Source organism: Tyto alba, unplaced genomic scaffold (genome assembly GCF_018691265.1).
Source record: "Tyto alba isolate M040663 unplaced genomic scaffold, T.alba_DEE_v4.0 Super-Scaffold_26, whole genome shotgun sequence".
Classification (NCBI taxonomy): Eukaryota; Metazoa; Chordata; class Aves; order Strigiformes; family Tytonidae; genus Tyto; species Tyto alba.
The window spans coordinates 2,717,711-2,745,623 of record NW_024881300.1 but is presented as its reverse complement, the minus strand read 5'-3'; the positions used below and the strand labels follow the sequence as shown (position 1 = coordinate 2,745,623).

Genomic DNA, 27,913 nt, shown 5'->3' with positions numbered 1-27,913 from the left:
CATCCTACCTTAAGGATTCGAGAAGAAGAGATTATTCAGAGGAAATTGTTCTTAAGTTGGAATTTAAGGATCTTAAGTTGGATCAGTGGGTTTTGCTGGTGAAACTCATGACCTTTTGAGCAGAAGCAGCAAAGGTGAAGTGAGGTGGCTGAGGGCAGGTTCTTGTTAGGAGGCTTGCCTGGGCTAGTAGAAGGTCTTTCTTGGCCAATAGTGTGGATCTCCTTTGTACAAGAATGCCATTGGTGATGGGGGTTTTGCAGGCAGGGCTACAGACCATGGCTAAAGTTTCTTTTTTTGGTGTCCCACAAAGTCATCAGGGTCAACGTATCCTTTACTGTAGGCCTGGTTGAGTGGGGTGGTGAGGTCTGAGCCCAGTCGGTGGTGTTAGCTGGGCTGCTGGACTCATCACCGTGGTGAGCTCCTGAGGAGAGCTGTGCAGGACTGGTTAAGGGCTGATTTATTCCCTCGAGGCAAGGAGAAGTGCTGACCTGTGTGCAACAGAGCTGAGGCTGTAATTCAGTTCTCTGCAATTGTACAGTGCTGCTTCTTGGGGATTTCTTGATGCTGCTTCTCCTTATTGAAATACTGGTTTTCTTTTTTTAACCTTAGCTCATCTGTGTGCTTGTTGAATTAGACACCTATGTCCTAGACTGCTCACTGTTTCTAACCCCAGATCTGCTGTCCTCTTCCAGAGCTTCAGCCCCTTGATCCCGACCTTTTTCAGGCGAGAGCAGGTAGAAATGGCTACTGGAGAAACAGATTGGACATCTGAGAATGGCCTGAGCTTTCCAAAGTCCTTGTTCAGCCTCTGATTTCCTTTTCAGTGGCTGTGATGTCCTTGATGCTCTTTACATGACAACTGAGACCAACCAAGTGTGACAAAGTTAGGAAACAAAGGGGTTTTTCCAACTTTGGAAAAGCCAAGTTTCCAAGCCAAGGAGTTTGAGACACTACTACATATTTTATTGCTTTGAAGACAGTTAAGGTAGCTGTCTGAGCAATAGCTGCTGCTTCTGCTTCCTGGCAAGCACTGAGCAGGAGTGAGGAGAATGCTGAGGGTGACAGAGTTGATGTATTTCAAGGGGAAGGGGGAAAAAAAGAGTGGGGAATTTACTCCCACAAGTCTCAAGATTTAGACCTGGCACGGAGAGCAATCTTAAAAATGTGTAATTGTCCATCTGTGTTCTTGCTCTGTGGTCTCAGCATGTGTTAGGCTAATTAGCACTGAGAGAACACGTAACACCGTTAACTCTCTCCTTACCTTGTGATGCTTTGCAGGAAACTCAGCGGATGAATAATAGCAAGGGGTTGGCAGCATGCTCACACTTCTTGCTGAGTGTGAATCTTGGTCATTTGTTTTGTGCTCATGGGATTCTGTGCAATGCTGAGTGAAGGATAGTTTCTTTTAAAATCAGAATAAAAATCAGTAGCTGGGTGTGCATCTCTTACTGATGTAGTCAGTAGTGTGGTGTGTGTCAGATCAAGGGTGATAGGTGCACGACATGTTCCACATGTCATTTTTTTGCGGAAGCCTTTGTTGTCTTGCTTATACATGTGAGTGAGAAGGCAGGTGAGCATTACCAGAATCTGTGTCCTGAAGCCTTATATTTGGAAAGCGCTCCCTTTTTTCCAGGTGGATTGCAAGTGATACACAGCTTCCACCAGAGGAGATGGATGGGTGTTGTCAGATTAGATATGGAAGACAATGAACTGAACTAACAGGGCAGAGGAAGAAACCACTCACTGTATTTTGGTGTGTTTTTTGCAGTGGCTTTGACTATAGTAGCAAGTAAGTGTTAGGAGAAGACAAATGAGTTTCAGTAGCCCCTTGAAAAGCCCTTTCTAAGTTCAGCTTCTCTGAGGACTTTTGTTTTGTGTTGGTGACCCATGATGCTAGAAGTTCATAGGGTTTTATCCTCAGTCCTGCTTGGCTAAGGAGTTCTAGAGAGATGTATTCTAGCCACTTTGCAGTGACATACCACTTCCTCGATGAGGCTTGCACAGTGCAAAACCCCTGACTCTTAAGATTTTTCCAGAAATTTAATCAGAGCAGTAGGAGCCTGGGGGTGTGATGCCTTGGGACCATAAGACAAATCAAAGCATGGAGAAATACATGGAATATCGATGTAACCACTGTTTAGAGGTGGCAGTCTAAAAAGTGACTGGTTGCTTTTCTACAAACAAGCACCAAAATGCTGATCTTGGCATAATGGAGTGTAGGCAGCAGCCTGTTCCTGTCCTTACACTGTTGTTATTCTTAGAGGTCAGAGCATGCCTCGGTTACCCACAGTTTATACTGGCTTTTTCAAATTAGAAAAAAATAGCTATTGATTTTTTTTTTTTTTTGGAAGCCAGTAAGTGAAAATATGTTACTTTTGAAAAGATGCTTAAGAATGAAAGGGTCTCAGGGGCGAGTTTTGATAACCTTTCCTCTCTGTGCATCCATTCCCTGATGCTTCAGAATTTTCTTGGGGAGTCCTAGTTGCGTGCTGATTCACTTGCTAAGGCATTTGCTTTTCTCATGGGCAGCTGCAGAAATTAAAACTTCATAAACAGTGTGACAAACCTAGGCAGAACTCTAAGTCAGAGCACTTGCTTCAAAAGTAAATCATGTTATGGTCTGCTTAATGTGCTTTGAGAAAGGGGTACAGCCTAAGGAATGGCTTCTATTCAGGATTTTCATTAGTAGATGTGCAGGTGAGGCTTCTGCTTAGATAGGGAAACTGAAGCACAGAGGGGCTGCGACTTGCAAAGTGTTACACAGTTGTGCCAGCTTTGTCCAGTGCGTTATCTGGTATTCACCAACATGCCAACTTATGTCTTCTTCCTTTATCTTACTGTGCTTTTGAAGATCTCGGAGTGACGGAGCAGATGTCCACCTGCAAGTCATCTTATGCTTCTAATATGGCTTGATGCTTTTAAGGAAATAATTGATGTGTGCTGGTTTCATTTGTGCATTTGCTGGTAATCAGTGTGATGAAAAAGAAGCTCAGCTGGGATCTCCAAGGGTGGCAGGAGTCTCAAAGCATCTCCAAAATGATGGTTTGACCTCTGGATGACTAAGAGCATTTCTAGGGCTGTCAGACCTGTGGTATCTGGGCGCTGCATCAGCTTTGGGAACTGAATGACCAGCTGCGTTCTTCCCAGTGGTTTCTGCCTATGTTGTGTGTAGGTAGTGTGGAAATAATTAAGAGAAAATATCACCCTTTCCCAGTAGGTAAGGGAAGAGATGTTGTTTCTGTACCTGGCTCTCTGACAATTTCCTGACTTCTAACAGTCTGGGAACAGGAGGTGCTTAGTGATCTCTTCATGTCTCACAGGGGTTCTTTTGCTATTATTAAGGGGTTCTTTTTTCATGCCTTCATTGCAGGGGCCTCAGATCCAGTCATAGCATTTTACTGCTCACCCTGTTTCCCTTGCTTCCAAGCTGCTGCCTCATTCCTGACAGCTCCAGGCTCAGAAATGGGCTTTTGATGTCTGGTGAGATGCTGGCAGAGCCTGCTTTGCAGCCCTTGGGCCTGGGGTTTTCCCTGCTGGAAAGTGCAGCTTGCAAGATGGATTTAAGACTTTTTTTTTTTTTTTTTTTTTTGGTAACTAAGATTCTGAAGCAGGAGGGTTTCTGTGATAGCCTGAAGGGAAGGCAAAGCTCTTTGCTGCCTTACTGTCTCATTAACACATTACAAACCAAGTCAAGCTTAGTCTGGCCTTTTCCCCATGGGGATGCTTTTGCTTTGTAGTGTATGTTGGCTCCTGTTGTGATCTGTGTAACCTTTGTGTCCAGTGTTCATAACTGTAAGTGAATTTTGAACCCCTGGCTCTTGAGAATGACGATACTCCTTCCCTCAGCAAGAGAGGAGATCCATAATGTGAACATTGAACTGCTTTGCAGGAGTTGTGGGGTTGCAGGGGTCTATCTTGCTTTTGGCATGCTAGCAAGTCATTGTTAACAGGGTCAGAGGACTGTTATGCTCACACGTACAGCATCTGTACACCTGGGTTGCTCAACTCATTGTGCATTCCATAATTTGAAGTTAATCCTTTTGGGAGGTACAAGTAAAAATGACGAGATACCTCAAAGTCTGAAATTCAAACTTCATGGTTTTGCAGTTTGGGCTGGCCAAGGGAATAGTTATCCAGTGAAGCAAGCAGAGACCCGATGCTTGGAGATACTTAAAACTGAGGTGGATAAAGCTCCAGTTAACAAGGAGGTGAAGGGTCAGCTACTCCAGAAAGCCATGTTTGATGTGCTCTAGCAAGCCCCAGCGGGAGCTTGGTAACTGGAGTGCCACTTCCATTTGGGTTTAGAGAGCCTCTTGTGGAAGTAGCAAGCAGAAGCCCAAAAGGGACCCGGTAGCTTGGTCAGCATCTCAGTTGGCAGCACTGTCCATACGTTTTCTGCCAGAGTCATTGTCATACAGGAGATGATGAAAAATCAGTCATTTCCTTCAAGGCTTACAGGGTTAGAACATGGATGTCAAAAAGCACAGTTTGTGCATTATTGATGTTAAAATACTATTCATCTCTGCTTGTTTTCAGATGAATTGGTTTGAGATGCAGCCTGGGCTGACTGCTTGGATAGCAGCACACACCTGCTGTGAGGAGCAGCACCAGGCAGGCAGCTTGGCCTTCACCTGACTCCGGGAAAGCTCTGATCAGATCTGTTTCTTAAAAACCAGCCAGCAGCTTCTGTGCAGATAGGCAGCCCACAAAATTATCAGTCACTCCAGCCTGGTCTTGTCTGTGTTGCTTCAGGGAGTAGGCTCAGTTTCTCAAGGAACAGCTTCTCCCACCTGCTTTGAAGAGTAAGGTTTGGAGAATGTTGGGTTTTTTTCTGAAAGGGAGAAAACTTGTGTTTTACTTTGAAATTAGAAAAGTGATGGGGACCTATTAATTTTGGCTCTGTTTGCTTTACACCAGGTAATCCAGCATAAAATAAATACATACCCACTGTGCAGGCTGATGTGGCCTGGAGGTTCAGTTGTGTGAGGACTTAATTCTCTCCTGGAAGGTGCTAAACTTGTGCACTCCAGCAGCTTTGTGATCTTGCAGGCTGGAGCACCTGCCTCTCGTACAGTGCATCTGTCTGTGGAAGACACCCAGGATATGGCAGCTCAAGCACAAGAGTCCACCAAAAAAGTATTCAGACAAAATATTCCTCTTGGATTAGATTTTTTTGCAAACCCCTGTAGATGAGGGTTGCTTGCTCCTCAGCTGATCATTCCAGAAGGCTGGAGGACTACTTAATGAGGCTAGGCACAGATGGGGAATATTGAAAAAGGATAATTAGCCTCATTTCCCCCCTCCTTGGTCTGTAATTCCCCAGAGCTAGCAACATCAAGATTGTGTGGAAAGTTTTATAATTGGGGCAGGCCTAAACTGGGGCAGGTTTCCCAAGTGAGGACTGTGTGTCCCGAGTGCCAGTGGTAAAGAGCTGGTGTTTTCCAGAGCTTTCACTCTTGCTCTCCCTTTCTCGGCATAGAGGTCAGGGGAGATGGTGCCTTTGTGCTGCTGTGATCAGAGATTTTAACTGTAGTCTCAGCTGCAAGTCTCTTATACCCAAATACCAACATGTGCTTTCTCAGTCTGATGTGCACCAGGTGTTTTGATTAGGAGAATGAAGTTGTGCTGAGCCACCTGGGGGTAAGTTGGAGGGATTTTGGCACCTGGGATGCATAAGGTTGCTATTACACAGCAGACTGTGGGCAGAAGCCTGCAAGACGTGGCTGTTTGTCTTTCCCAGCTTCCCCTATCCTGCCTCTGAAACCTTGCCTCCTTCTCCCCTCCGTGCAAGGAAGTGGCTCTGCTGATGTGCTGCTGCAAGGGCTTGCAGGGCACCTTGCTGCTCGCGGCTGAGCTGGACACTTTCCTGACACTGGCACCCTTGGCATCTGTTGTGCTGATTCTGTTTCGTGCAAACAGGACTGGATTCAGCTGTGCTAGAGTAGGGGCACCAGACCACCACACCGGGGTGAACCCTGGGGTGTGGGTGTTGTGCTGTGCCACGGTAGCAGCAGTGGGATGACATGGTGGAGTGGGACCTTCCTCTTCACACCTGGTAACTCTGCACCTGGTGTAAGACCAGAACACAAGAGGAAAGCTAGCGTATTAGACTTGCTCTGCCACTGAACCAAAGGATGAAAATTTGGTTTTAAGCCCCTTTTGCAGATTAGCTGGAGCTGTTGTGAATGCGGTGCTTGTTTTAGCCTGTATTCCTCCTCCTTTTTAGCTGCTTCTGTGGCTAAGGGCACTGCTGGAAGAAGATCAAACACTAGTTCTTAAATTAGGATGCTACGGTTCCGAGCTGTAAGTGCGTGCTCTGTGGAGCAACTTTTGGGACAGCCTGTGACAGCATACGTAACTGGGGCCTTTTCCATTTACATAGGTTATAGCAGTTCAGTTGGTGAATGTGAAGGGAAGGGAGAGAAGTCCTTCGGTGGAAGATGGAAGTAATGTACCCACAGCTGGGCACCAAAACAACAGGCTGGGTGGTTATGGGTGTGCTTAAATGCTTGGCTACAGCTTTGAGCTTGGTTTAGAGGTGAAGGCTCTTAAGGAGGACACCTGCAAGTACTAGAGACACTTGGTCTAGTTCCTAGCATGTTTTCCTTGTAATAACTTTATAACATGAAAGACCTTTCTATCTTACAGTTGCACAGCACCTCGTACAGTAGGCATCATCTGTGCTACCAGGCTCCAGCATGGTCAAAAAAATTAATAACTGTTCTGTGTTTTGGAAATCTTACTGTGCAATTTAATAGCATAGCAGTATAATGAAATCTTTACGGGAAAGTGATGAGGATGAGTCGTTTTGTGTATGAATTACAGGGTCTGCAAGTGGGCGAGACACTAGCTACTTGTTTTATTGCTGACAATATAGTTATTTTCATGTTTATTCCTGGATTACAATGTGTGAATAGCATCCCAGTAAACAGTCAGGCAAATAGTTATTTATCAAGTATTTAAAAGTGAAAGGTCTTGTAATTTTCCTTAGTAATGACTGTGATTTCTTCCAGCTGGATTAATGGCTCCCATTTCTCCCCATGAAGAACAAGAAGTGTTTTGGTTTCTACATGGAGAGTTATTGTCTCCCATAATAATGTAGGCCAGAGGATTTTTTTCCTTCCTGGCCTGGGATCTGGGAAAGGTTGAAATGTGTATACCCTGAATTAATACCTTGTAAAGTGCTTTAATATTCTTTCTTTTGTCATTCCTATTGGAGTGGTGCAGGAGTCGCTGCTGGCATCAGCCCAGCAGCAGCTTGCCTCAGAGCTGCTTTTGTTTCAGTTTATGAGGCAATCAGTGAGTCTTGTGATGGAATTGCTTTGAAAGGTCACTTTTAATTAAGTTTCTGACGCATTCCTCTGTCCCCAGCTGGGCAGTCCTGGTGGAACAGGTTGCCTGCAGCATTGCAGCTCTGTTGCCACAGCAGACAACTTCAGAAATGTACTCTAGAGCAGCTGCTGGCAGGTCAAAGTGGACAAAAAAAAATTGAACAAAATGTTATATTCTGTGCCCAGCCACTGCTGCTGGTAACTTGAGGTGGTGGAAGAAGCAAGTATCAAAGCCTAAGTAACCCCTTGGTAACAACCTGTTTTGTACTGCTGGAGAGCAAAGTGATTTCTTTGCTGCTGAACTGCCTGGCACTGAAGGGCTGTGCCAGACCCTCCCTGCACATCATGTTGGGGGGCCACAACAGGTAGAGGTTCCTCCTTTGTCACCCATTCTGGGATGGACCATCTTCCTGCTTCGAGAGCTGTGGTCCGTAGCGCTGGTCCAACCAACAGCATGCTCACTCTGTTAGATTGCAGGCTGGCAAATGCCTGGAGCCATTTTTCATGTGTGTCTTAGCTTCATGCCTTCCTTTACCTCAACTGGTGGGGCAGACATCGTTCAGTTTTGTCTCTGGGTTGGAGAAGACTGGAAGTAGTCATGAAGTTAAGACCAAGGGGCCCTATGTTTAGGTCCTACCTCTGCCACAGGCTTTGTACGTGTCCAGATCCTGTGAGCTATTTTAATTGCTGGATTCCTGTAGGTTTATGGGAGCTGAACTGGGCTGTCATCTCTTAGCATAACAAGCAGAGTTAGTGGCAAGACATGCTTTCTGTGACCTCTGCTTCCTTTCCCAACCCCTGCCTCCTCTTGCTTCAACACTCAAGTCCCAGAAACGTGCAGGGTCTAACGGTTGGGAGCAGGTCCTGTGGCTGTGTTGAGGCCTGCACAGAGGTGTTTTTTTTTTTTTTTGTTTGGTTGGTTGGTTGGGTTTTTTTCCCAGCACATGTGGTTACTATGCTACGCCTCTGAAATTCCTGCGTGCTTGGGGTCTGCCTGATGTTTCTCACGGTGGCTCACGCGTTCCCTGCACGCTGGGGGTGGACCCTGATGGCACAAGAGTGCAGGGGGGTGGCAGGAGGGGGACTGTGCTGGGAGCCAGTGCTGCAGAGTGCATGAGAAATGGTGCTGCTCCCCAGCTGGCCAGGGGATGGAGCCGGCTCTGTGGGTGCTGCGTTTGAAAATAAATAGGCTGAGTGACTGTATTAATCTGAACCCGGCACTCGTGACTTGGAGGGGGGGGGGGGGCGCTCTGTGGGGAGTTCTGGCTGACTGCTGCATGAAGACATCAAGTTTATTCTGTCGAAGGAAATTCATGGATGCAGAGTAACCTTTGGCATATGAGCACTGCATGATGTGACTGTCCTTGCCGAGGGCTGTGACTGAGTGGTGTGTTTGGGATGCCCTGAATTGTGACAATGCTTTGTGTCTCTTCCAGAACTACTTTTCACTTTTTCCCACCCTGCTCCTTTCTGATCAGCAAGCTCTTTTCCTGATCCTTTCTGATCAGCAAACACTTCTGGACATTCATAATGTGGGATTTGTCTCTATCTGCGTGACTGCTGCCGGTTCGAAAGGCATGTGGCAGTGCAGGGTGGGAAACAGGGTTAATCTCCTTCTGCAGTGGCAGAATAAGGCAGAGCAGGAGGCATACAGCACAAGAATTTATTCTTATTTCTGGGCATGCCTTTTCCACTGTATTTGCAGTCTGTGGAGAAGGAGGAAGAACAGTTTCACTTCCCTAACTGCTGCTTCAGGTGCTGATTCACTGTCAGGACAAGGGACATGGGCGCACTAGTTGTGTGCAAGTGGGATTTCAGGGCATCAGTGTCTCCAGGCTTATCAAGTAACTCCACGGTGCTTTCCTTGCCCGTAACCCAGCTGAGTTAGCAGCTCCTTGGGTTTCTCCATGTCCATCAGCCAGTTTTTACATGGAGGTTGCAGGGTCAGGTTGGTGGGTAGGAGGCAAGCAGCGATTAGCCTGACTTGTAGCCAGGGCAGGTCCTCTCACCCCCGAGGCTTGCAGCGTTTCATCGGCACGTGTTCTAGACTGGGGACCAGCCCACCCTTGCCGGCAGCAGGCTGCGGGAGGGTGGGATGCAGGACTCTGCCTTCTGGGCTGGCCAAGCTGTGGGTCAGGCTCCCTTGGAGCCTCGCAGGTTTGTGCTCCAAGGGAGCAAAATTGTTAGCTTGGCATCCAGGGTCAACCTCATTAAGAGCTACTGAGAGCGTGAAAAGCACGTTGCTGGAGGCAGGCCATGGCAAATGAGTGGGCTAAAGTAACCGGGGTTTTCTAACAATTAATTATTGAGTGGTTTTCCAGAGATTCTTTCTCATGTTTGTAATTCATTCCCTGCTGTAGATGCCATATTGATTCATAATTTTTTCAAGTTCAATATTTTGCGCCCTCAGGGCCTCAAACAAAAATTAACTAGCAAATGAGAGAAAATTTCTGCATTCTGCCTTGTCAGAGCTTTTTCTCCCTATCCCCAACCCCAGAGCCAGTTACCATGCTCTGCCTTGGGATTGAAGATGTTGCCAAGCTGGTGTGCTGTGGGTGGCGGAACAGCTGTGGCAGAAGAGCTGCCTCACTGACCAACAAATGAGGAAATCAAGAGCCCAATTAAGAGCCTGGAATTGCCCCCAGCGACCTGAGCAAAGCATTCAGTGGCTGCTAGTGAGACAGGCCTGTTTGAATGAATAAGCATTCCTGTTCATTTGAAAAACAAAAAATCCTGTCCTCCCCCAGCTCTAATTAGCTACTCTTTTCCTTTTTTCTGCCATGAATATAGAGGGTTTGTCACTGGAATGAAATCTTAACAAGATGCCTCTTCTGCAGCTTGCAGCTGATGGAGGTGATCTCTGTGCAGGTGGTATGGGGACTCCTGTACCTGTTTCCTGTGGTTCCTTGCTGGAGCTTTGTTTTTTGCTGTTGTGAGTACAGCTCTTCCTTACCCTCTGGTTTGTCTCTTTTCTTCCATCAGAGTGACTAAAGAAGTGGACTCGACCTCAAAAGAAGCTAAAGCTTTTCTGAAGCAGCAAGAGAAATGGCAGTCAGCCGCTCCAGCTTCCCTCCCGACAGTCTCTGGGTGAGTATATGGTTTCTTTGCCCAGGTATGGACCCTGAGTGAGAAAGACAGCACTCGAGCTGATAATATAGGCTTCGTGGTACTTAAGCTAATGGGTATTTGTTTTCTGCAGGATTTCAGTGGGAGCAAGACTAGGCCTGGAAGGTGTGATGCTGTGGGAGGGAGGGAAGCGGGGGAAGCAACCCATGAGTCCCAATGACTCACTTCGTAGGTTCTCAGGCTCAGATTTCTCAATCGTCATAAATCATCCGTCCCAGTAAGGAAATACTGTTTTGAATGTCTTGAGCAGCCTGATGAAACTGCAGGTAGCCAAGGAACTTGCCTGAGATTGCCTGCAGTGCCTTTGAAGGGTGCTTCTCAGGACCATAAAAAGCCATGACAGGCTGGGCTGTGGCTTCTTATAAACTTTAGAGGATCACTGGAATGAGAGATGCTTTTGCCTCTTTGATGTTCTCTAATATCATTTCAGTCTGGATTTGTCACTTTCTGTTCAAGCTCTAACACCTAATTCTGAGATTATCATAATGCTTGTCAAAGATACAAAGAGGTCTGGTCCCCTGTGCATCTGACACGCTACTCTGTGTGGTTCTTGATGGGCTTGGGAGATCATCCGCTTCTCAGGAATAGAGGAGATGCTTCTGTGTTCCAACAGTGATTTTTATTTAAGTCAGTCATTTGCATTTATATTTGAAAGACATAAGCTGCGTATGATTTGGTCACATAGAAACACCACCCATCAAATAAATACATTGTCCTTCCCATCTGCTGAAGAGCAATTCTCCAGTGTGAGTTAAGGCTGCCTTTCCCTGAGATAGACTGTTATTCAGTTGCTGCAGCTGGATTGTCACTCACTTTTCCAGCTAAGTGTAGCATAGCTTGTAGTTAGATCAGGGTGGTGAAAGCATAGTATGTGTGTGTGTGACTCTTGACAGCTGCTGTTCCCTGAGATGAATGAACGCATAGATGAGCACAGTCTTGTTGCTGTTGTTCACACTGCACAAGGGTTTGTCCCTGCAGAGCTCATTAATTGTAACCTAAGTGTTCAGTACGGGGTTTTGTGCTGGAAAAACTTGTCGTGAGTTGGGCTGGCATTCTTTGTTCAGTCTGGGCGGCCACAGAGGTGGTTTGGGTGGCAGCTGAAGCGAGGGCAGCTGCTTGCCGTGCACACTGCTGGTGGTCCCATGTCTTCAAACCTGCCTTCCAGTTCCCCCAGCAAATGCCCTGCTGCTCTGAGGGCAGGCAGGTTTGGCAGCCCACTGGGAAAACCTCACTGGCTGCTCACCTTCCTGCTCTGCTGAGATCCATGTTTCCTCCAGTACCTTACTGGCCCAGGGAGGAGGTGGATGGCCAGTGGGTCTGCACAGCCTAGTCATTACCAAGGTGCACAGCTGCTTGTGCTGGAGCTCCAATCGCTCAGGAGAAATAGCCAGAGCCCAGTTTGAGTTAACACTGCAGATATCTGAAGTGAAGAATCCACCTCAAATACAGAAAAAAAGGAATAAAAGTCAATATAGGAAATAACGAGTTCAGGGACTCCTTTAACTTTCCTCCCACGTGAATATTTTGGAAGCAGCTCAATTAGGTCATCGTTCAGCTTGCTGATCTGTGGTGTCCTACTGACAGTTGCTTGCCCAGAATGTGAGGTGGTCTGGATGTGAGGAAGGGAGGGGAAGAATGCCCTGCGCTTGTACGTCTTGTCTTCCTTCAGAACAGCAACCCCTCACGCGGTGCAGCCCCGTGTCCCTTCCCTTTCACAACCTTCTGCAGAATGTCCTGGTTTTGTGCAGTGATGTGGCAGAGGTGTAGCAGCGGCGTTTTGATCAATGTGTGGAACAGCCCAGCGCTCTTCAGGGTTCAGCTGGAGACTGTCTGGGGCAGGCTGGCCAATGTGCCCTCTGATCTGAGGGTGCTCCAAGGAGTCTTCTACCTTGGGATAGTATCCGAGACTGATCCCCAAGACTGCCAGCAAACGTGCTTGCCTCTAGGCTTAGGAGGTTGCTTCCAGCTGGGAAGTCAGCCAGGTTATTTTCAGGTAAGAAAATCACTAACAGGCTTGCAGTGTTCCTTAAAGCCAGAGGTGAGTCCCTTATCTTAAGAAAATTACAAAGGTTGGGTTTTAGATTTGGAGCCAAGCTATTGTCCAAGCCCTGCTCCTGTGGAACAAAGAGCCACAAGCCTCGGTGACATGCCAGAGCAGCTCCTGGAGACCGACAGAGTGTGGTATCACCTGATAGTTCTTTGCTGGTGCCCTTTGGCTACTTAAAATAGAAGTTTTGGGGGAGAGGGTGCGTTTCTCCCTTGTGCATTACAGGAGAGCCCCGGTCTGGGTCAGTATCACTAGAAAGCAGTGAAAAACATGTGATTTGCGATCTTACACAGGCCTGTGGACACCCATCGTGCTGTGAGCCGTTGTCAGCCCCCAGGAGCTTCGTCAGCTATTAAAAAAAAAAATGAAAATGAGCCTTGCCCTGTGTGCAGGCGATTCGAGCAGTGGAGAGTGGCCTCTCCATCTGGCTTTTCTTTCTTCACCTTGCAAGCAGCTTGCATTATTTCTGGATGCAGCCAGCCTACCCTGCATTTATTTAATTTCCCTTCTCTAAACAGACAGAAGTAATTCAGGAAAGCAGCGGTCACAAAACCAAACATCCGGTTCCACATCTCCTCGTTACAAACCCTTGCAGCCTAACTGGTCCAGGGGAAGGGATGTTTGGGGCTGAAAGTGCATTTCCTGAATGTGTTTAACATCCATACCGGATGTGCTATAAAAAGCTAGATTTGTGCTTGTGAGGGACATGGGGGTGGTTGGAGGAGAATAACTTAAACACTTGGCTGTAATTAAAGCCAGGAGTACAAAACAACCCACCCAGTTTCTCTCAGCAGGCTTTGCTAGAAAGGTCAGAAGCCCTTGGTTCCCAGGGATGTGATGGTTTCCCAGCCTTCCCATTATTCTCATCGTGTCCCCCTGTGACACCCAGCTAAGGCAGCAGTCTGTCAGCAGTGGGTTTCAGTTTGTTGGAGGGATTTGGGGTTGATACTCTATTCCAGCCACGTTTGTCGTGCTCTTGGGTTGTGTTAGACTCTCACTGATGCTGTCAGAGGTATCAGATGTGATGAAGGCATCCACTGATCCCTTCTAATTTGCTGTCACAAAAAATGGGTGGAAGGCTCCCAGCATTCCAGAAAAGCCTTCCGCCCACCCTGCTAAGCCATCTTGCCTGCCTGGGTGTTTTGAGACATGTTTCCTATCCTTACCACTGTTCCTGGGCCTTCTGGGGGCAGCAAGAGTAGCTCCTGGCTGTAAATGCATGCCCTGATGGAGGGGTCAGTCAGCTCTGTGGGCATCTGCTGCTCTGAGAGCTTCTTTCTGCCCCCTCCCCGGGCCAGGCAGGACCTGCAAGCTGGGTCCATCATCCTATTTCGCAACCACCATTTCAAATTCAGAGGATGTTAAAGCAAATTAAATCCTCTGCACAGCTTGCTGCAGATTGACTGTGTGCGTGTACTTGTACACGTGTGACTTGAGACATGATGGGGAGGTTGAGCTATAGGCTGGGAAATACTTGCACAGACCCAAGCCCTTCGGCGTGAGCGGCTGCGATCTGCTCATTGGTCATTGATGCTTGTCAAAGCACAGCAGCGTTGCATAGGGAACAGCGCTGCTGGAGCAGTCCCTAAAATTAAAAAAAAACATAGTTGGTGGAGCTTATTTGAGATTCTCCTCTAGGCAGCTGTTTCTACACAGCCTGAACAAGAGCCAGGAGCTAAAAAGGAGGTTTTTCACTGGCTTTGTTCTTGCCTTTGCTTATTACCAAAACCATTTGTAATTAAATGTGGACTTGCTCACTCAGCTCAGCTGTTGCTTTTCTGTTTGATCCTGCCTGAAATTACAGTGGTGGATGTGTGACCTCCTAGGCCTTTTCATGCCTTGTAGGCTGGCATAAACACAGGGTAAAATCTGCCTTTGAAGCAAGCAGGCACCACTCCCACGGAATTCAGGAGGTGCGGTGCTTGCCCACCCCCATGCCGAGAGTTTGGTCCGTGAGGGTTTGGACCTCAGTGCAAGACCCAAGAGGAAGAGGCACTGGAAGAAAGCTCTTACCCAGAGACACATACTTGCCCTGAACAAAGAAAGCAAGATAAACTCCAGCCTGTTCATCATGGATGCTCTCCTCCCCCAGTCTACAGTGGAGCAGCTCATGTGGACTGACTGTTAAATGGTGTGAAAAGCTGCAGGCCTTTGCTTTTAGAAGGCACTTACTCTGTTGCATGCTAGTGTTGGAGTAGAGGGACTCTAGCAGAAAGACATCTGTCCATGGCTTCTGTCCCACCTTCAGTGTGCTGGAGGAGGGATGGTGGCAGTCTTTGTGGGAGAACCTGGAGCCTGTTTGCAGCATCCTGACCTGTTACTGTAATTTCTAAGCTAGCCTTGCCCCCTCCCACGTGGCTATTTCTAGGAGCTGCTCTGCATCCAAAGCTTTTTCTTGCAAATGATGCTCTTTCTACATGAGTTGGCTGGAGCTAGTTAGATCCCTTTGCCTATCATGACCAAAACTGGTTACTTGAGATCTTAAGTGGACACTGGTGAGAGAGGCACAGGCTCTCAGCTTCTGTAAACCTCAGATGATCTAGAACAAGTGCCGCAGCACTCGCATGCCTCCAGGAACCAATTTAATTTCACAGCAATCCCACGGGTTTTTTTTCTTCAGGAAGCAGGAATTTACAGTCCAATTTCAGCTCAGCATCAACTGCAAGCAATTATTTAGCTAACACTCTTGCACATTTTGCTTGTATGGGCTGAACAAGGATGCAAATAAAGCAAGTAATCAAGACCTTTGGAGGTGGGGGTTTTCTCAGTAGTCACTTAAGCAACAGCTCTGTTCTTGCTCATGATTTCAAGGCTTCCCAGCTTTCTCCTGCGCTTCCCCTACTGTGCTCCAGAGAGTGCTGTTCTCCCAGACGGAGAGATCCAGCCCCTTGCACCATAGCCAAATGTCTGGGTGTGAGTAGCACATGACATATTTTTCTGTGCACAGTAAGTTGAGCCAGCCAGGGGCAATATTCGTGTGCCCTAGAGCTAGTTTTACTTATTTCCTATTCATACGCTTTGGTTGTGAAAGATTAAATGTGGCAGTAGCTCTTCCAAGTGAGTAATTTCTCTTCAGGTCTTAGATCCTTTGTTGGTTTTATTTTTGTTTTAATTATTCATTGCTGGTGTCTGTCTACTGGTTTACACATATCTACTTCTTGAATCAACATGGTAATGAGGCTGGATTATTTTTTGGAGTATCTTTGTTTTATTTGCTAGGGGGACTGAAATTAATGATCCCATAAGGATGAGTGTGGAAAGGTGTGTGTGTGTGGGGAAGGGGAGGTTTGTCTTTAGGAAGAATGACGGCTGGTTCGGTGTTGAAGAGAAGGTTTTCCATCAGCTGTAGTAAATAAGATGCTGATTGCTGCACACTTGTAAAGCATGCCAAACAACCGTATCCTCTGAACATCTGCCTCCCCTCTTGAAGTCAGCACGGACCGAGGCTTCCAGCATCACAAGAAATCAGACCCCTTGCAGAGCCCGCGGCGGTGGGGATGGTGATCTCTGGTTGGGCAGCAGCAAGGGCACTGGCGTGGGCTCTGCAGCCCAGCTGAGAAGCAGAGTAAGTCAGGCTGTCCAACCTGTGAGCTACAGCCCCGCTGGCCCTTGGATCCTGTGCTGGGGACCTGTCTGCTACCTGCAGACAGGCTTACCCAGGGCTGCAGTCACCTCTCAGGCTTACCTGGGTGGGAGAGCTCTGCCATTTTGGGTCTTTGCTCCTCTGAGCAGTTCTTGCCCTGGAGCTTGTTAAGCCTTTTCCGATAAGAAACAGAGCTCTGAGTGCGGGAAGTTTTGTACTTGCTCTCCCAGACTCAGAGCAAAATGTGCACTAAATGTCCCCCTTTTAAACTCATCCCTAAGGAGCAATCCTTTCTTGTTCTCAGGGTAAATCAGTCAATGCCTTCTACCCCAGCCTCTATTTTGCAATAGAAATGAATGAGATTTTTAGTTCCATTCTGCGCTTTCCTGAGGCCATGCTAGCATGCGTGTGGTTGCTTTTGCTTGGGGCAATGGCATCTTATTGGGAAGAAGTTTAGCGGTGCCTGTACAGCTCTGTGCCTTGCTTCAGCCCTCTGTCTTCATGTGGCTAAACTGGATCCCCAGGCTGGACTAACTGGGATCAGCTGTTTCTTTTTCTAGTCTCGTTGGAGGTTCAGCAGAATGGAATCTCAGCTATTTGAGGACTTATACTCTCTAAAGCATCTGTCTTATAAAATACAAACAACCCCCCACCAGTCTGGGGCCTTTGATAATTCCCCAATGAAAGTTGTGGGGCAGTTTTCCCTTAGGGCAGTACAGGTTTTATGAGGCTTATTTTCATTTGCTTTCATCTCTTAGATCATGAGCATTTCTCTTTCTCCCTCTGAAAATGATTGAGGAAATTAACTGCTAATGGGGAATGAAGCCAGCTGTATTTTTATTCCAGACCCCTTGCCAGGTTGCGAAGGGAAACCCCTGTATCTTCCCATGCCAGACTGGGTCTGGTTGGAGTGAGAGGTGAGAGGGGCAGCCTTGCTTTATGGTTAAGGCCTGGGATTGGAGGTGGATGTGAAGAGCTCCCGTTCCCAGCCGTCCCATGGCTTGGGGGTGTGTCTACCAAGAAGATTTGTTTCCACTCCTGTCTTATTTTGCTTTTATAGTGCTTCCTTGCATATTAACCGAGCTGCACCATGTCCCTTGAGTGTCTCCCCCATACCAGATGCTTGTGTTACATCCTCTTGCTTTCCCACACTCGTGTTCCTCCCTTTTTCTCACATCAAGGAACAAGTTCAGCTGAATCATTCTTCATAAAATATGAACCAGCTAAGTAAGGCTGGAGTGGCAGTCAGAGCAGAGCGATGCTCCCTGCTTTCAAGCAGTCCTGTTGCCCCAGGCTTTTCACATACTAGTGGCTTCATTCATGGAAAATCACATACTGGTGGCCTCATTCATGGAAAATCAGCACACCAATATTTTCCAGTGCATTTGTTAGCCAAAACTTTGATCTACACTCTAGGTTGTCAGTAATGGGCTTAGAAAACAGGCATGCCCAGGCTGGGTGGCTTGATATCAAGATGCGAAGTCGAGCAATTAGGGTTAGTTACCAACTAAAATGCTGCCTTTCTCCCTTCCTGTCTTAAAGGAGATGTTGTTGTGACTCTGAGCTCTTGGAGGGTGCGTGGTCTCTCTTCAGAGCTCCAGCCTCTTTGGTTGGCAGCAACTTCTCTTTTGTTTGTTTCCAGAAAAAGCCTGAGAGAGGCTGAGCAAGTGTCTGCCCTGGCCATGGGGATTTCCTCTGCCGGTTTCTGGCTGTGAGGATGGTTAGCATGGCTGGGCTTCACTTCTACTATTGTTGCCCTGGCATGGAGGTGGCAGAGCGCCCCAGTTCTTGCATTCTCCTTACTTATACCTGCCCGAAACCCTGAGCTTCGTGTGAACTGGTACACAGGCTGAGCTGAAAGGGCACCTTAACCGAGCTCCAGACTGCTTCAAGCTCTCCAGGGTGCTCTAATCCAGTCTGCCAAACCATGGAGTAGTTGATTTCCTTATCCAAGGAGTTTCAAAGTCTTCCTGATGTGTTGGGTTCCAGCCCAGTCGGCTTCGCCCTGGAGCCCTTCCCATCGCGCTCTTCAGAGCGAGCGCGGTCCTTGGGGCAGTGGCTGTACCGAGGGACCCTCTGCAGGGGCAGATAACTGGTGTCACGTTGGCAGCAGCCATCCCTCCAGCTGTGCGAGGACGTGTGAGATGCTCTTCTACCCACTGACACAGGGAGTGGAGGGAACTGGTGTTTTTGAAGTTCCTGTTGGAGACTGCTCTTCTATCTGGGAATCCCAGGGGAAGATGCATTTTGTGCCCTCTCTTCTCAAAGCATCTACTATTGATTATTAGCAAATAATTGTGGATACATGAGTTTGAGCTGACCTTGTGCAGCAGCTTTAATACCCTTTTGGGAACTTGCACTTCAGCGCTGTTGCTAGAAGCCTCCAGGCAGCCAGTGGACAATACAGACGCCTGTTCATCGCCTGACTGCCTGGCTTGAGAACAATGATGGCATTTCTTGAAGTAACAAGTCCTGGGCATGTGCAGGGTTGGACTGTAGCACTATTTTTTTTTTTTTTTTTTTTTTTCCTTTAAGCTGCAGGCTTGAGAGCAGCAGGCTGAGTTGCAGCACCCATGAATGTGAGCGCAGAGGAAACTTTCACCTTTTGGAAAATACTCACCGAAAGAAAGCAAATGGCTGTTGTCTAGGTGCTTGCCTGCTTTTTGCCTTGTGGTTGAATATGAGTATGCTATGTGTCGTTGGTGTATGCACGCTGTTGGGAGGTTGGTTGAGATGCTTGTTTGGCAGCAAGGAGGGGGTTAAAGCAATCCCGCAAAGGCTGGCTGATTGCAGCTCATGGCTTTCATAATGCAAAGCCAGTGGGAATTCAGCTGAAGGCTTCATCTCCCCCTACCCCCCTTCCCCGCTGCTAGAGGCAGGCTAACCTTCCTGACTCCCTGCCAGTACGGCTCGCACGGGGAAGCTCTGCAAAAAACCAGCAGAGGCGTAAGCGCGTGAAAGATGAGATTATTAAACTTTCTTGGGAGAGCACTGAAAGAGTCATTTTCCAGCGTGGTCGTGCCGTTTCCTTACACTATGGCCGATATGCAGCATGCCTGCCTCTTCATCTGTGACCTGCAGATTTCCCAGTGCAGGATGGCTGAGGAAGCAGCTGGTATATACGATATCTCTAACTCTCGGGAGACTGGTATGCGGGGACGTCCTTGGCTTTGCCGTAGGCTTTGGATGATGCACAGCAGAGTCACTTAGGCCAGAAAAATGTGAAGGTGGCCCAGCAGTGGTTTGTACAGCACCCGGCACGGCGACCTGTGCTGCAGCCGGGAACAGTTCCTGCGATGTACACCCTGCTGCCAGGGTCTCTTGTCTCACTGTATAATGCATGTTTTGCATTAGGGAAGTGCTAAACAGACAATGCAGCCCAGGCCTTTTGTTGTGCAGCGTTCACTTTAAGGACAAGCACCATCACAGTATTTTTCCTAATGTGTAAAATCCCTTCTCCCTCCCTGCTGTTTGCAATAACCCTTTGGAAAGCTGGAATGGCTCTCCGTTTCCTTTCCTGCTCACACGCGTGCACTTGTGAGCCTCGCCAGCACTGTTTGGCTGTTTGCTTTGGGGGGGATTTTTTTTCTACTTTCCCAAGTCAAAGAAGAGTGTGTAGCATTTGTTTTGGAAACAAAACCACTTCTAGAGAATTACATGGCTTCTGCAAACAGATCAGTACAAAACAAGTCATGTGCTTTGAAGACTGTACAAGATAGCTGTCTCCTTTCCTCGCTCTATGGTTTCATGGCCATTGCATTTAACAAGGACTCTTAAGAAACCTTTGAAAGACTAGTATAGCATCAACTTTACTAGTCCTAGGGGACGGTCGAGATGCTTAGCAGCTTTCCCCCAGCCAATGCTGTGATTGCAGACTAGGGTTTGAACTTTTTATCGGGGTAGAATATCTGTGCTCAGACAAATGGGTAGGGTTCTTCATACTGACTTTTCTCCACATCCTTCGGAAGTAAAAGTGTGTTGGTGGATATTAGTAAGAGGCTGTTGGTCATAGCTTGTTGAGGGACACTACAGAGCTGACTCTCTTCAACTTCCTTTGTTACAAACAAACGTCTCCTGGAAAAAAAATACTGCCTCTGCCTCCTTCCTTTAGCACTAGGCAAGCTGGATGGGAAGTAGGTAGCACTGCTGTTACAATTTCCCGTCTCTGCCTGGCACGGGGAGCCTTTGGTCAGCTTTGATACTTTCCTGCTCTGTGACCTGCTGTGCTCACCTTGTGCCGGGTCAGTAGATATTCATGCTGTGTTGTCTTTAGCTGCTGAGGAGATCTTTAACGAGTATGGGACTTGCTGTCAGGCCAGGGGGAGCTTGAGGGGGTCAGCATTGGCACCATAGGCACTGGTAAACAAAGAAATGGGCGTTGTCTTTGGGCATGGGATTTCTGGCCACACTCTTCCTTCAGGAGGCAATGAGATTATATTGACAGGACTGAGAATATAAATTCATGCAGGCTCTGCCACACGTTGTAGAAAACCTTGAGTGCAGTGTTCTGGGGCTTAAAACCCAGACAGAAATTGGCACATTCCCTACAGGTCTTTATGCCAGAGCTTCTGCTTTGCTTGACGTATGACAAGCTGGGAAGGGGAGTGGCTGGATATCAGCCATTGGAGTTATAAAGTCTTCCTTTTCTGTATCAAACTTAGAAACTGAGGGAGCCTGGGATGGTCTTGGAAATTCCCAAGTAATGCTCTGTCTAGCATTCCCAAAGCAAACCCTGCAGTTGTCTCTTCTCCCATTTGCTTGTGCTTTTCCTTCCCCTTCCGCACCTCACGTGTTGCTTTGTAGCGTTGATTGCCAGTTAACATAAGCACAGCCTGTGCTGGGAATAACTTTACTATGGGGCACAACCCTGAACTAGAGACCTGTCAAGGCAAGCCCAACTGGCTTTCCAGCAATCCCAGTCTCAGGGTGATGGGGAAAGCTTTCAGGGTGCCCGTGCATTTGTTGGTCAGTTGATTTCATGGTTTACAGCTAGGTATATATGTACATGAGAGGAAAAAACCCTTCACAACATGCAGATTTATTGCCACTACCTGCTCTGTAGGACAGATGGCTCCTGGGAGAAGATCTGAGCCCCTCGTCCTGTTTGGAAGCCCCAAGTAGCTGAGGATTCGGTGGGGTGAATTCTAAACCCTGCTTATGTTGGGATGGGGACCTCAATCAGCTCGTGTGCTTTTTAGCCACTAAAAGCGCAGGGTCCCAAATCGCACTAGAAGATTATTTGGAGTCAGATCTGCTGCTGAAATAAAAGGAGGTTTTTGAGTGCCATCCAGTTTTGTCCACACTGGCAGGCTGAACCATCGCAAACTTCTCAGCCTGAAGCAGCTTTGGGCAGTATGTACAGCTGCCTCGGGAACACGGCGCCTTCACAGGCCCACCCGGGCCTCTTGCTGCTGGTATTTTCTTTTGAGTAGCAATGAAAAAATGCAAACCCTCAGTGCCCTTTCTTCACCAGGAGCTGTGCTTTGCAGGAAGGACTCTAGGCTTTACCATAATTCTCTAGGTAATTTAAGCCAAAGTAGGTGGGTCCATTATGTGTGCTGACGGTACCGAAACCGTTACTGGAATGGGTGAAAATGTTGGGGACCGACTGTCCTGTTTGTGTACCCCCGAGAGGTGCCCTTTGCCTGGTCCTTAGCGCTGCGCTGTGGTTAATGTCTTCATCCTGAGCGTTAAACGGAGAAGTGGAGGCACCAGCAGGCTGGCTTGCCTGAGGTTACCCGGGGAAGCCTGGCAGACGAGGTTTCCCAGATCTGAGGCTTCTGGATTGCCTTTCTTGTCGCACTTGCTTTCCGCGTAGCCTTCATGTCTGCTGGGTTAAATGCTGCTGCTTTTATGTGAAAAGCCTGATTGTATGTGGAAAGAGGTTTTTAATTTAAAAAAAAAAATCAAAACCCCGCATCTCAATTGAGCATGCCTAATGTGGCAGGCCTGCAAAATAGCTCCTTAGTCAACTGCTTTCAGCTACAACCTCTGCCTGGCTGCTAGAGCTGAAGGCCAGAAATGCTCATGAGTACATCTGGCCTAAACTCCTGCACGTCACGCTTCTCCCTGGCCACCCCTGTGCCAAACCAGTGGCCTCTGTTTGGCCTTTCTGGTAAAGGATTTTAGCTAATCTTGAGTTGACGACCTCAGTAAATGAAGAATCCTCCCCTTTCTTTGAGGTTAACTAACTGCAGCAGCTAATTGTTGAGCAAATTGCTTGAAACAGTTAAAAGTACGCTGGAACTTCCCAGAATATAACAAATTGCTTGAGCTCTGCTCTTGTGGGGTTTATTTAGGTGCCACTAGGACACAGTTGTGTTTATGCCTGTTTAATTCAGAAGAGGCTGCCGCTGCCCCTCTCGTTCTCCAGCTCTCTAGGTGCCTGTCTCTGTATTTGAGGATGCACAGTGGCTGATTTATGGCACTTACCAGCTTGACCAAGGGCAAACTCCAGAGCCATATAGCTGTGAGTGATTCATCTTTCCTCCTCGTACATGGATATGAATGTCAGGATGGGGGTCAGCTGCCTGCCAGTGCATGAGTGAATCTGTTTTCATACGTGCAGCTTGAGCCGAGAGTACGTGCATGCATTTTTTACTGTTTGGGATAAACCTGGAAATGCAGATTGTGTTGGAGGAAGAGGGCCTTTTGGTTTTAAAGATTAATACCAATATAGCAGGGCTGCGGCTGTGACAATCTGGGAGCCTTGAAGCATTAGCTCAGAGATTATGCTAAATGCTGTGGGGAATTCAGTGTTGTGCAAAATAAACAAAAGGGCTTTGCAAAGTGATAACGTGCTTCAGATGCAGAAATAATGGACGGGGTCCTCTTGGGTCCACAGGCTGTGGATGTGTGGGGCTGAAAATGGGAAAGGAAAGATTCAGACTGAGTCTTGGGAAGAGGCCCCTGATGGAGTTTATTTACTTTGATTTGTGATGTAACTGAAAAGAAAGCAGCTGCCCAGAAACCCAGGCGCCTATGGATTGATTGCTGTGGAGGAAGAGGTGAAGACCCTGTTCCTTGGAAATGCTGGAGGCATGGTGAGTTGGATGTGGTAGGTCGTCATCTTCTCTAGAGCCTCAGTTCAGAGAGTACCACGTAGTTCTGCTGTGTGCTCCTTCATCAGCTAATCAAGCTGAACAGTCATCCAGAAGGCACGATAAGGGCTGAGAAACTTTTTAAAGTCACTTTCAGTGGTGTTCTCTCTGATCCTTTAAGGTTTTGGAGCGGCATGCAGAGTTAATACGTGGTCAGGACATGCTGGGTTTCTTGCGTGTGCAGTTGCCCCTTCCCCAGCAAGGCACCCATCGCGTGGGTGGTGAATAAACTGTAACGGGGCCTGTGGACCCCTGAGCTGGCTCCGCGCGGAGCGTACCTGCCAGTTCTTGGAGGGCTTACTAGCAAAGGCACAGCTTTGTGCTGGCTGAGCTGTGCTGCTTCCAAATCCGTAGCTGGCTTTGTGCCTTGCTGTGCCTGGTCTAACAGGCTCTCTCCGAATGGGATTTGCTGGGTAGTGCCGGTCGAGGCACATGGACTGGCTGCATAGCAGCGAGCAGGGGTCTGGCACTCGGTCTGGGCATCTTCACCCCTGTTGTGGTGAAGATGAGGAGCTGACTGTAGGATATCTTCTGCATCTCAGTACTGGCTTTTATGTTAACTGGTTGTAATAAGTGTAGTCTGCAACATAACTAGTAGTCTATAGTTATTTAATTTTTGTGGGCTGTTCCAATGTAGGGTATAGTTCTTGGTGGGAGACATGTTCAAAATATCGGGGTAGTTGTTGATGAGGGTAGCAGAGAACATCACAGCACAGCTGGGACTCTTCTGAGCAAGGTAAAGCCGTGCAGGAGAGGACTCCCCTTTTGTCTTATGCCAGAGGGGTCTCAGCATCTGACGCGTCAGTTGGTGGCGTGGGAGCACGTTGTCATGAGTTAGTGTGCACACTGGTTGCAGGCACCGACCTGTAGAGTTTGAGCACCTTTAGCATGTTTGGTTGGGAAAGAAAAAGCAAGTGTATAAAACGTTTGGATAACTACCTTCGTGTAAAAAAGCAAACCGCGCTGAGAGGCTGGGAAGGGGGGACAACCCCCCAGTCCCTTAATTCAACAGAAGTTTCACTCAATGTGGAGAGAGTAAATGGGAGGAAGTGATTTTTCTCTGCCAAGTCCTTTATTTAAACAGAAAGGCTTTTCCTGGCTACTTGCAAAAGGTACTGTTAGTAGAATGGTCCTGTGCATGACACCTCTTTCAGGCTGAGGCTCTGCTGCAGCATCAGCCAGAAGATCTGGCTACTGGCTGTTGTGTTCCCACTGTTCCTCTCACATCTATGCTTGTTGGATCTTTTTGCTGAGCTATTTCAGGGCACTTAGCTGAAACTAGCCTGGCTGCCAGCGTTGCCTGCTAAAACAGCTGTGCAACAGCTGAGTGCTGGAGCCAATGTCAGGGAAGAGGTGGAGGGGCTTTAAATTGTGAAGGAACTTCAGCCTTAAAGATCCTCATCTTTCCCAAATGCGCTTGATTTCCTGAGGCGGGGAAGGTACACCGAGGGTGGATCATTTTACGCTTGAACTTTCATCTTTCCCTGTGTGTGTGCTCTTGGGCAGCGCTAGAGACAAGGTCCTGGATTTGACACGACCTTTGGACAACGGATGACTCGAAGTATCTCTTGTTCTGAAAGCTGTTCCACGGGCTTGTATATTAAGGTGACTATCAGGATAACACCATTTGTTGCACTGTTGCATAGAGTTGCAAGAAAAATTACTGTCCCAACAGAGCATTGCTGCAGTCACATACATTCAGCTACTAGTGCCTGAGGTCTTTGCAGTCATAGCTCACTCAGACCTACAACGTTGTGATGTCATTTTCTTCAGCTTATAAATTAAACAGAGGCTTGAATTTCATATATTTCTTTCCATGTTTCTTCAAAGCTCTTATGTTCACCCCCTTCCCCCCACTTCAGCTTTCCCTAGTAGATTATAGCCTGCTGGAAAACATAGAGCACATTGTGAAGCCCAAAGCAAAAGCTGACTCAGCGATCCTTCCCATTTAGGCTGCTGCTGTTCGTGGAACAGGAGGTTAGCCTTAAAATACTTCTGCTAAAAAATACTGCTGCTGTAATGGAACTTGTGCCCATTTTATTAGCTGTTGCCACGTCCTTTAACTTAGTTTTTTAAAGTATGTAGTCTCCTAGTGCCCTAACACTTTGGGAAAGAGAGTTTTCTTTTTATATGCTGGAATAATTGTGATTTTTCTATAAGAAGCATTTGGCATCTCTTCTCCAGATCTCTGGAGAAAGTCTGTCTAGGCACAGCTCATGTCACTACCAACAGTGGCCCCTGTCCTTAAAGGATTTCAGGTCATGAAAACTGAAGTCCTGGGAGTTGCTGTATGGAAGCAAATGGGCCTTGCTTATAATGTGAATGTCAGCACGTGGGTCTGTCTTTACAGCTCCCGGCCCACCTGTAGTCCTGTAGATCAGGGCTTTCTCTCCCCCATGAGACTTCTCCAGGTTGCCCTCAGATCTAGAAAGAGCTACCCACCAGCTTTCTGCTGGGGACCATTTCAGCTCCTGGAAGCAGGATTGGTTCTGGAGCTGCCAAACCGAGCTCCTGCTAGGAGCATCTCCCCAGCTCTTGCACACTGCATGGAGCTGTGAGGATGCGTCGCTGCTCTTCTGTGCTTCCTCTCTTGAGGAGAGGGAGCACGAACGTGGTGCTGGGTGAGTCCCTTTAGAGCAGGCACAGGGCAAGACAGGAATAAAAAGCCTTCCTCATCATTCCCATCGTCCTTACTACCTGGAGCAGATGTGTATGTGACCTCAGGGCAGATGGATGCCAGAACCTGATGCATGTCCCCAAGTGTGATCTCACTAGTGTGTATGAAACTGGATGCAAACACAGCACCAATGCAGGACTGGCCAGTAGTGAGGTGCTGCTGTAAAGAGGAAAGCGAATCTCATCAAGTTCCTGTGTTCTCCATAAAGCAATCAGCGACAAGCTGGGGTGATGTTCCAGGGAGAAAGTGGGTTTTGAGGAGGGAGCTGGCCAGAGAGCAGTGCTTTGCATGACAATGGTGGGAACTGTGGGTGTCTGTCATTCCCGGAAATATACTCAAGTGCCCTTTTTCCATCGGGGAATTAAGAAGATATGCAGACTCGGCCTAGTTTCATTAATGGATTTAAAACAGGTTTTGGCCGAAGGCAGCCAAGTACATCAGGAATGGAACAGAAAATATTCTTCCTGAGTCCAAGAGCCTGGAAACTGCCTCTCACACCATCTAAAGCAAGTGACAAATGCTGTTCTTCTTGTAATCTGAAATCTTTCTCTCTTCTCCCTCCCCCACATCCATCGTGTGTATGAATGCATAGGCAAATATTAGCAAATTTAAAGCCACAGGCACAAACCTATTTTGGTGTCACCCTAGGACCCTTGCACTGGAGGAGGAACATACTGCATTAAAAGGTATTTACCAAAACAGCTGAATTCAGTCTCTTGATTGCCTTGGCTACAGCTCCAGGTACTTACTCATATTTTTTTCCTTTTAACCCTTATTTCTCCTCCAGTCTGATCGCATTTTTGACAGGTGATTATTATCGCTGAAAGAGCTGACAGCTCTGGTAGTCTCAAGTGCTGCAGAAGTCCTGATGCTAGTTGTAATGCATGCAGGTTGTTTTTGAGTATTTGGAAACAAAGGCTGCAGGATACGAAGCCTGTCTGTGCTGGTGTGAGCGGGAGTGCTGAGCACTGCTCTGTTGGGGCAGGACCTACCCTGGTCCCAGAGCACCTCTAAGATCACAGGGTGTCTTGGACCTCAATGGGGAGCACTCCTGGTCATGAAATCTGGATCAAAGCAAAGCCAACGACAACTAGACAGTTCTCCTGTAAGTGTTTTAAGCATTTCCCTGGTGCTGTCTTTAGTGCTGTTTTGTAACCCTCCATGCTTGGGGTGAGTACCTCTCTCAGCTTGTCCTCCTGTCCGCTGGGCTTCCCTAGTGCTCACCCACATGTCTGGAGTCATACATCAGTGACCACAGCTTCTGGGTTTGTTTTATCACAGCAGGTGTGCCTTACAAAATTCATCTCGTTAGCGGGTAATCTGTGACTTGTCCGAGTCCAAAGAAGCAGCTTCTCAGGGTCAGACCCAAACCCAGGCTGTCCATGTGTGAATACCTTCCTCCTATGCTGAAAGACTGTAGGGATGCTCAGACTGTCTGCTCGAGATGTCTCAATTAAGTGGTGTTCAAAGTTGGGATAACTCTACTGCACAAACTGCTGTGGTGCTTTGAGACCTGTTGGGGGGAAGAAGACTATTCCACCATGATGGACAATGGGAGTCCTGGTAGAAAGCCCCGTGCACAAGGTTTGACCAACGAGTGAATACTAGGATGAAATGAATTCCATGAAGGGCACTATTTTTAACTTCTTAACATACAAAATTCTTTGTAGCTGCAGTTTGTCTGGGTCCTACCTCTTGCAGGGCTCACTACTTCCATACAATGCTAGAGCTGATTTATCCTATTTTTACTAAGCTGCGAAAGTTGTTTTTCTAACATGCTGTGACTCTGCTTGCTTCCCCACCCTTAGACTCCATCTGTACACTTCAAAATAGTAGGAGGAAGAGGGCAGAGAAAGAACAAAGGCTCATAATACGAATGGAAGGAAACTAGGGAAATTCAGGAGGAAATGGACAGTGAGAAATACAAAAAGATCCAGCTGCGCTGAATGCATGGGGCATGAGTGCACAGGGATGCTTTCTGCTTGGTATTCAGAGCTCGAGACCTGCATTGTGGAGCTGAACTTTCCTTTGAGTCAGTGACCTATTCAG

At 47.6% G+C, this 27,913-nt stretch overlaps 1 protein-coding gene across 1 annotated transcript in view; it reads left to right on the top strand.

Annotated features, from left to right (window-relative positions):
* Positions 1-27,913, top strand: part of CFDP1 (craniofacial development protein 1) — a 66,517-nt gene that overhangs the window by 9,199 nt on the left and 29,405 nt on the right. The window contains exon 5 of the mRNA XM_042797456.1: positions 10,314-10,418. Coding sequence (XP_042653390.1) covers positions 10,314-10,418 — 105 coding nt within the window. The remainder of the gene's footprint in view (positions 1-10,313; positions 10,419-27,913) is intronic.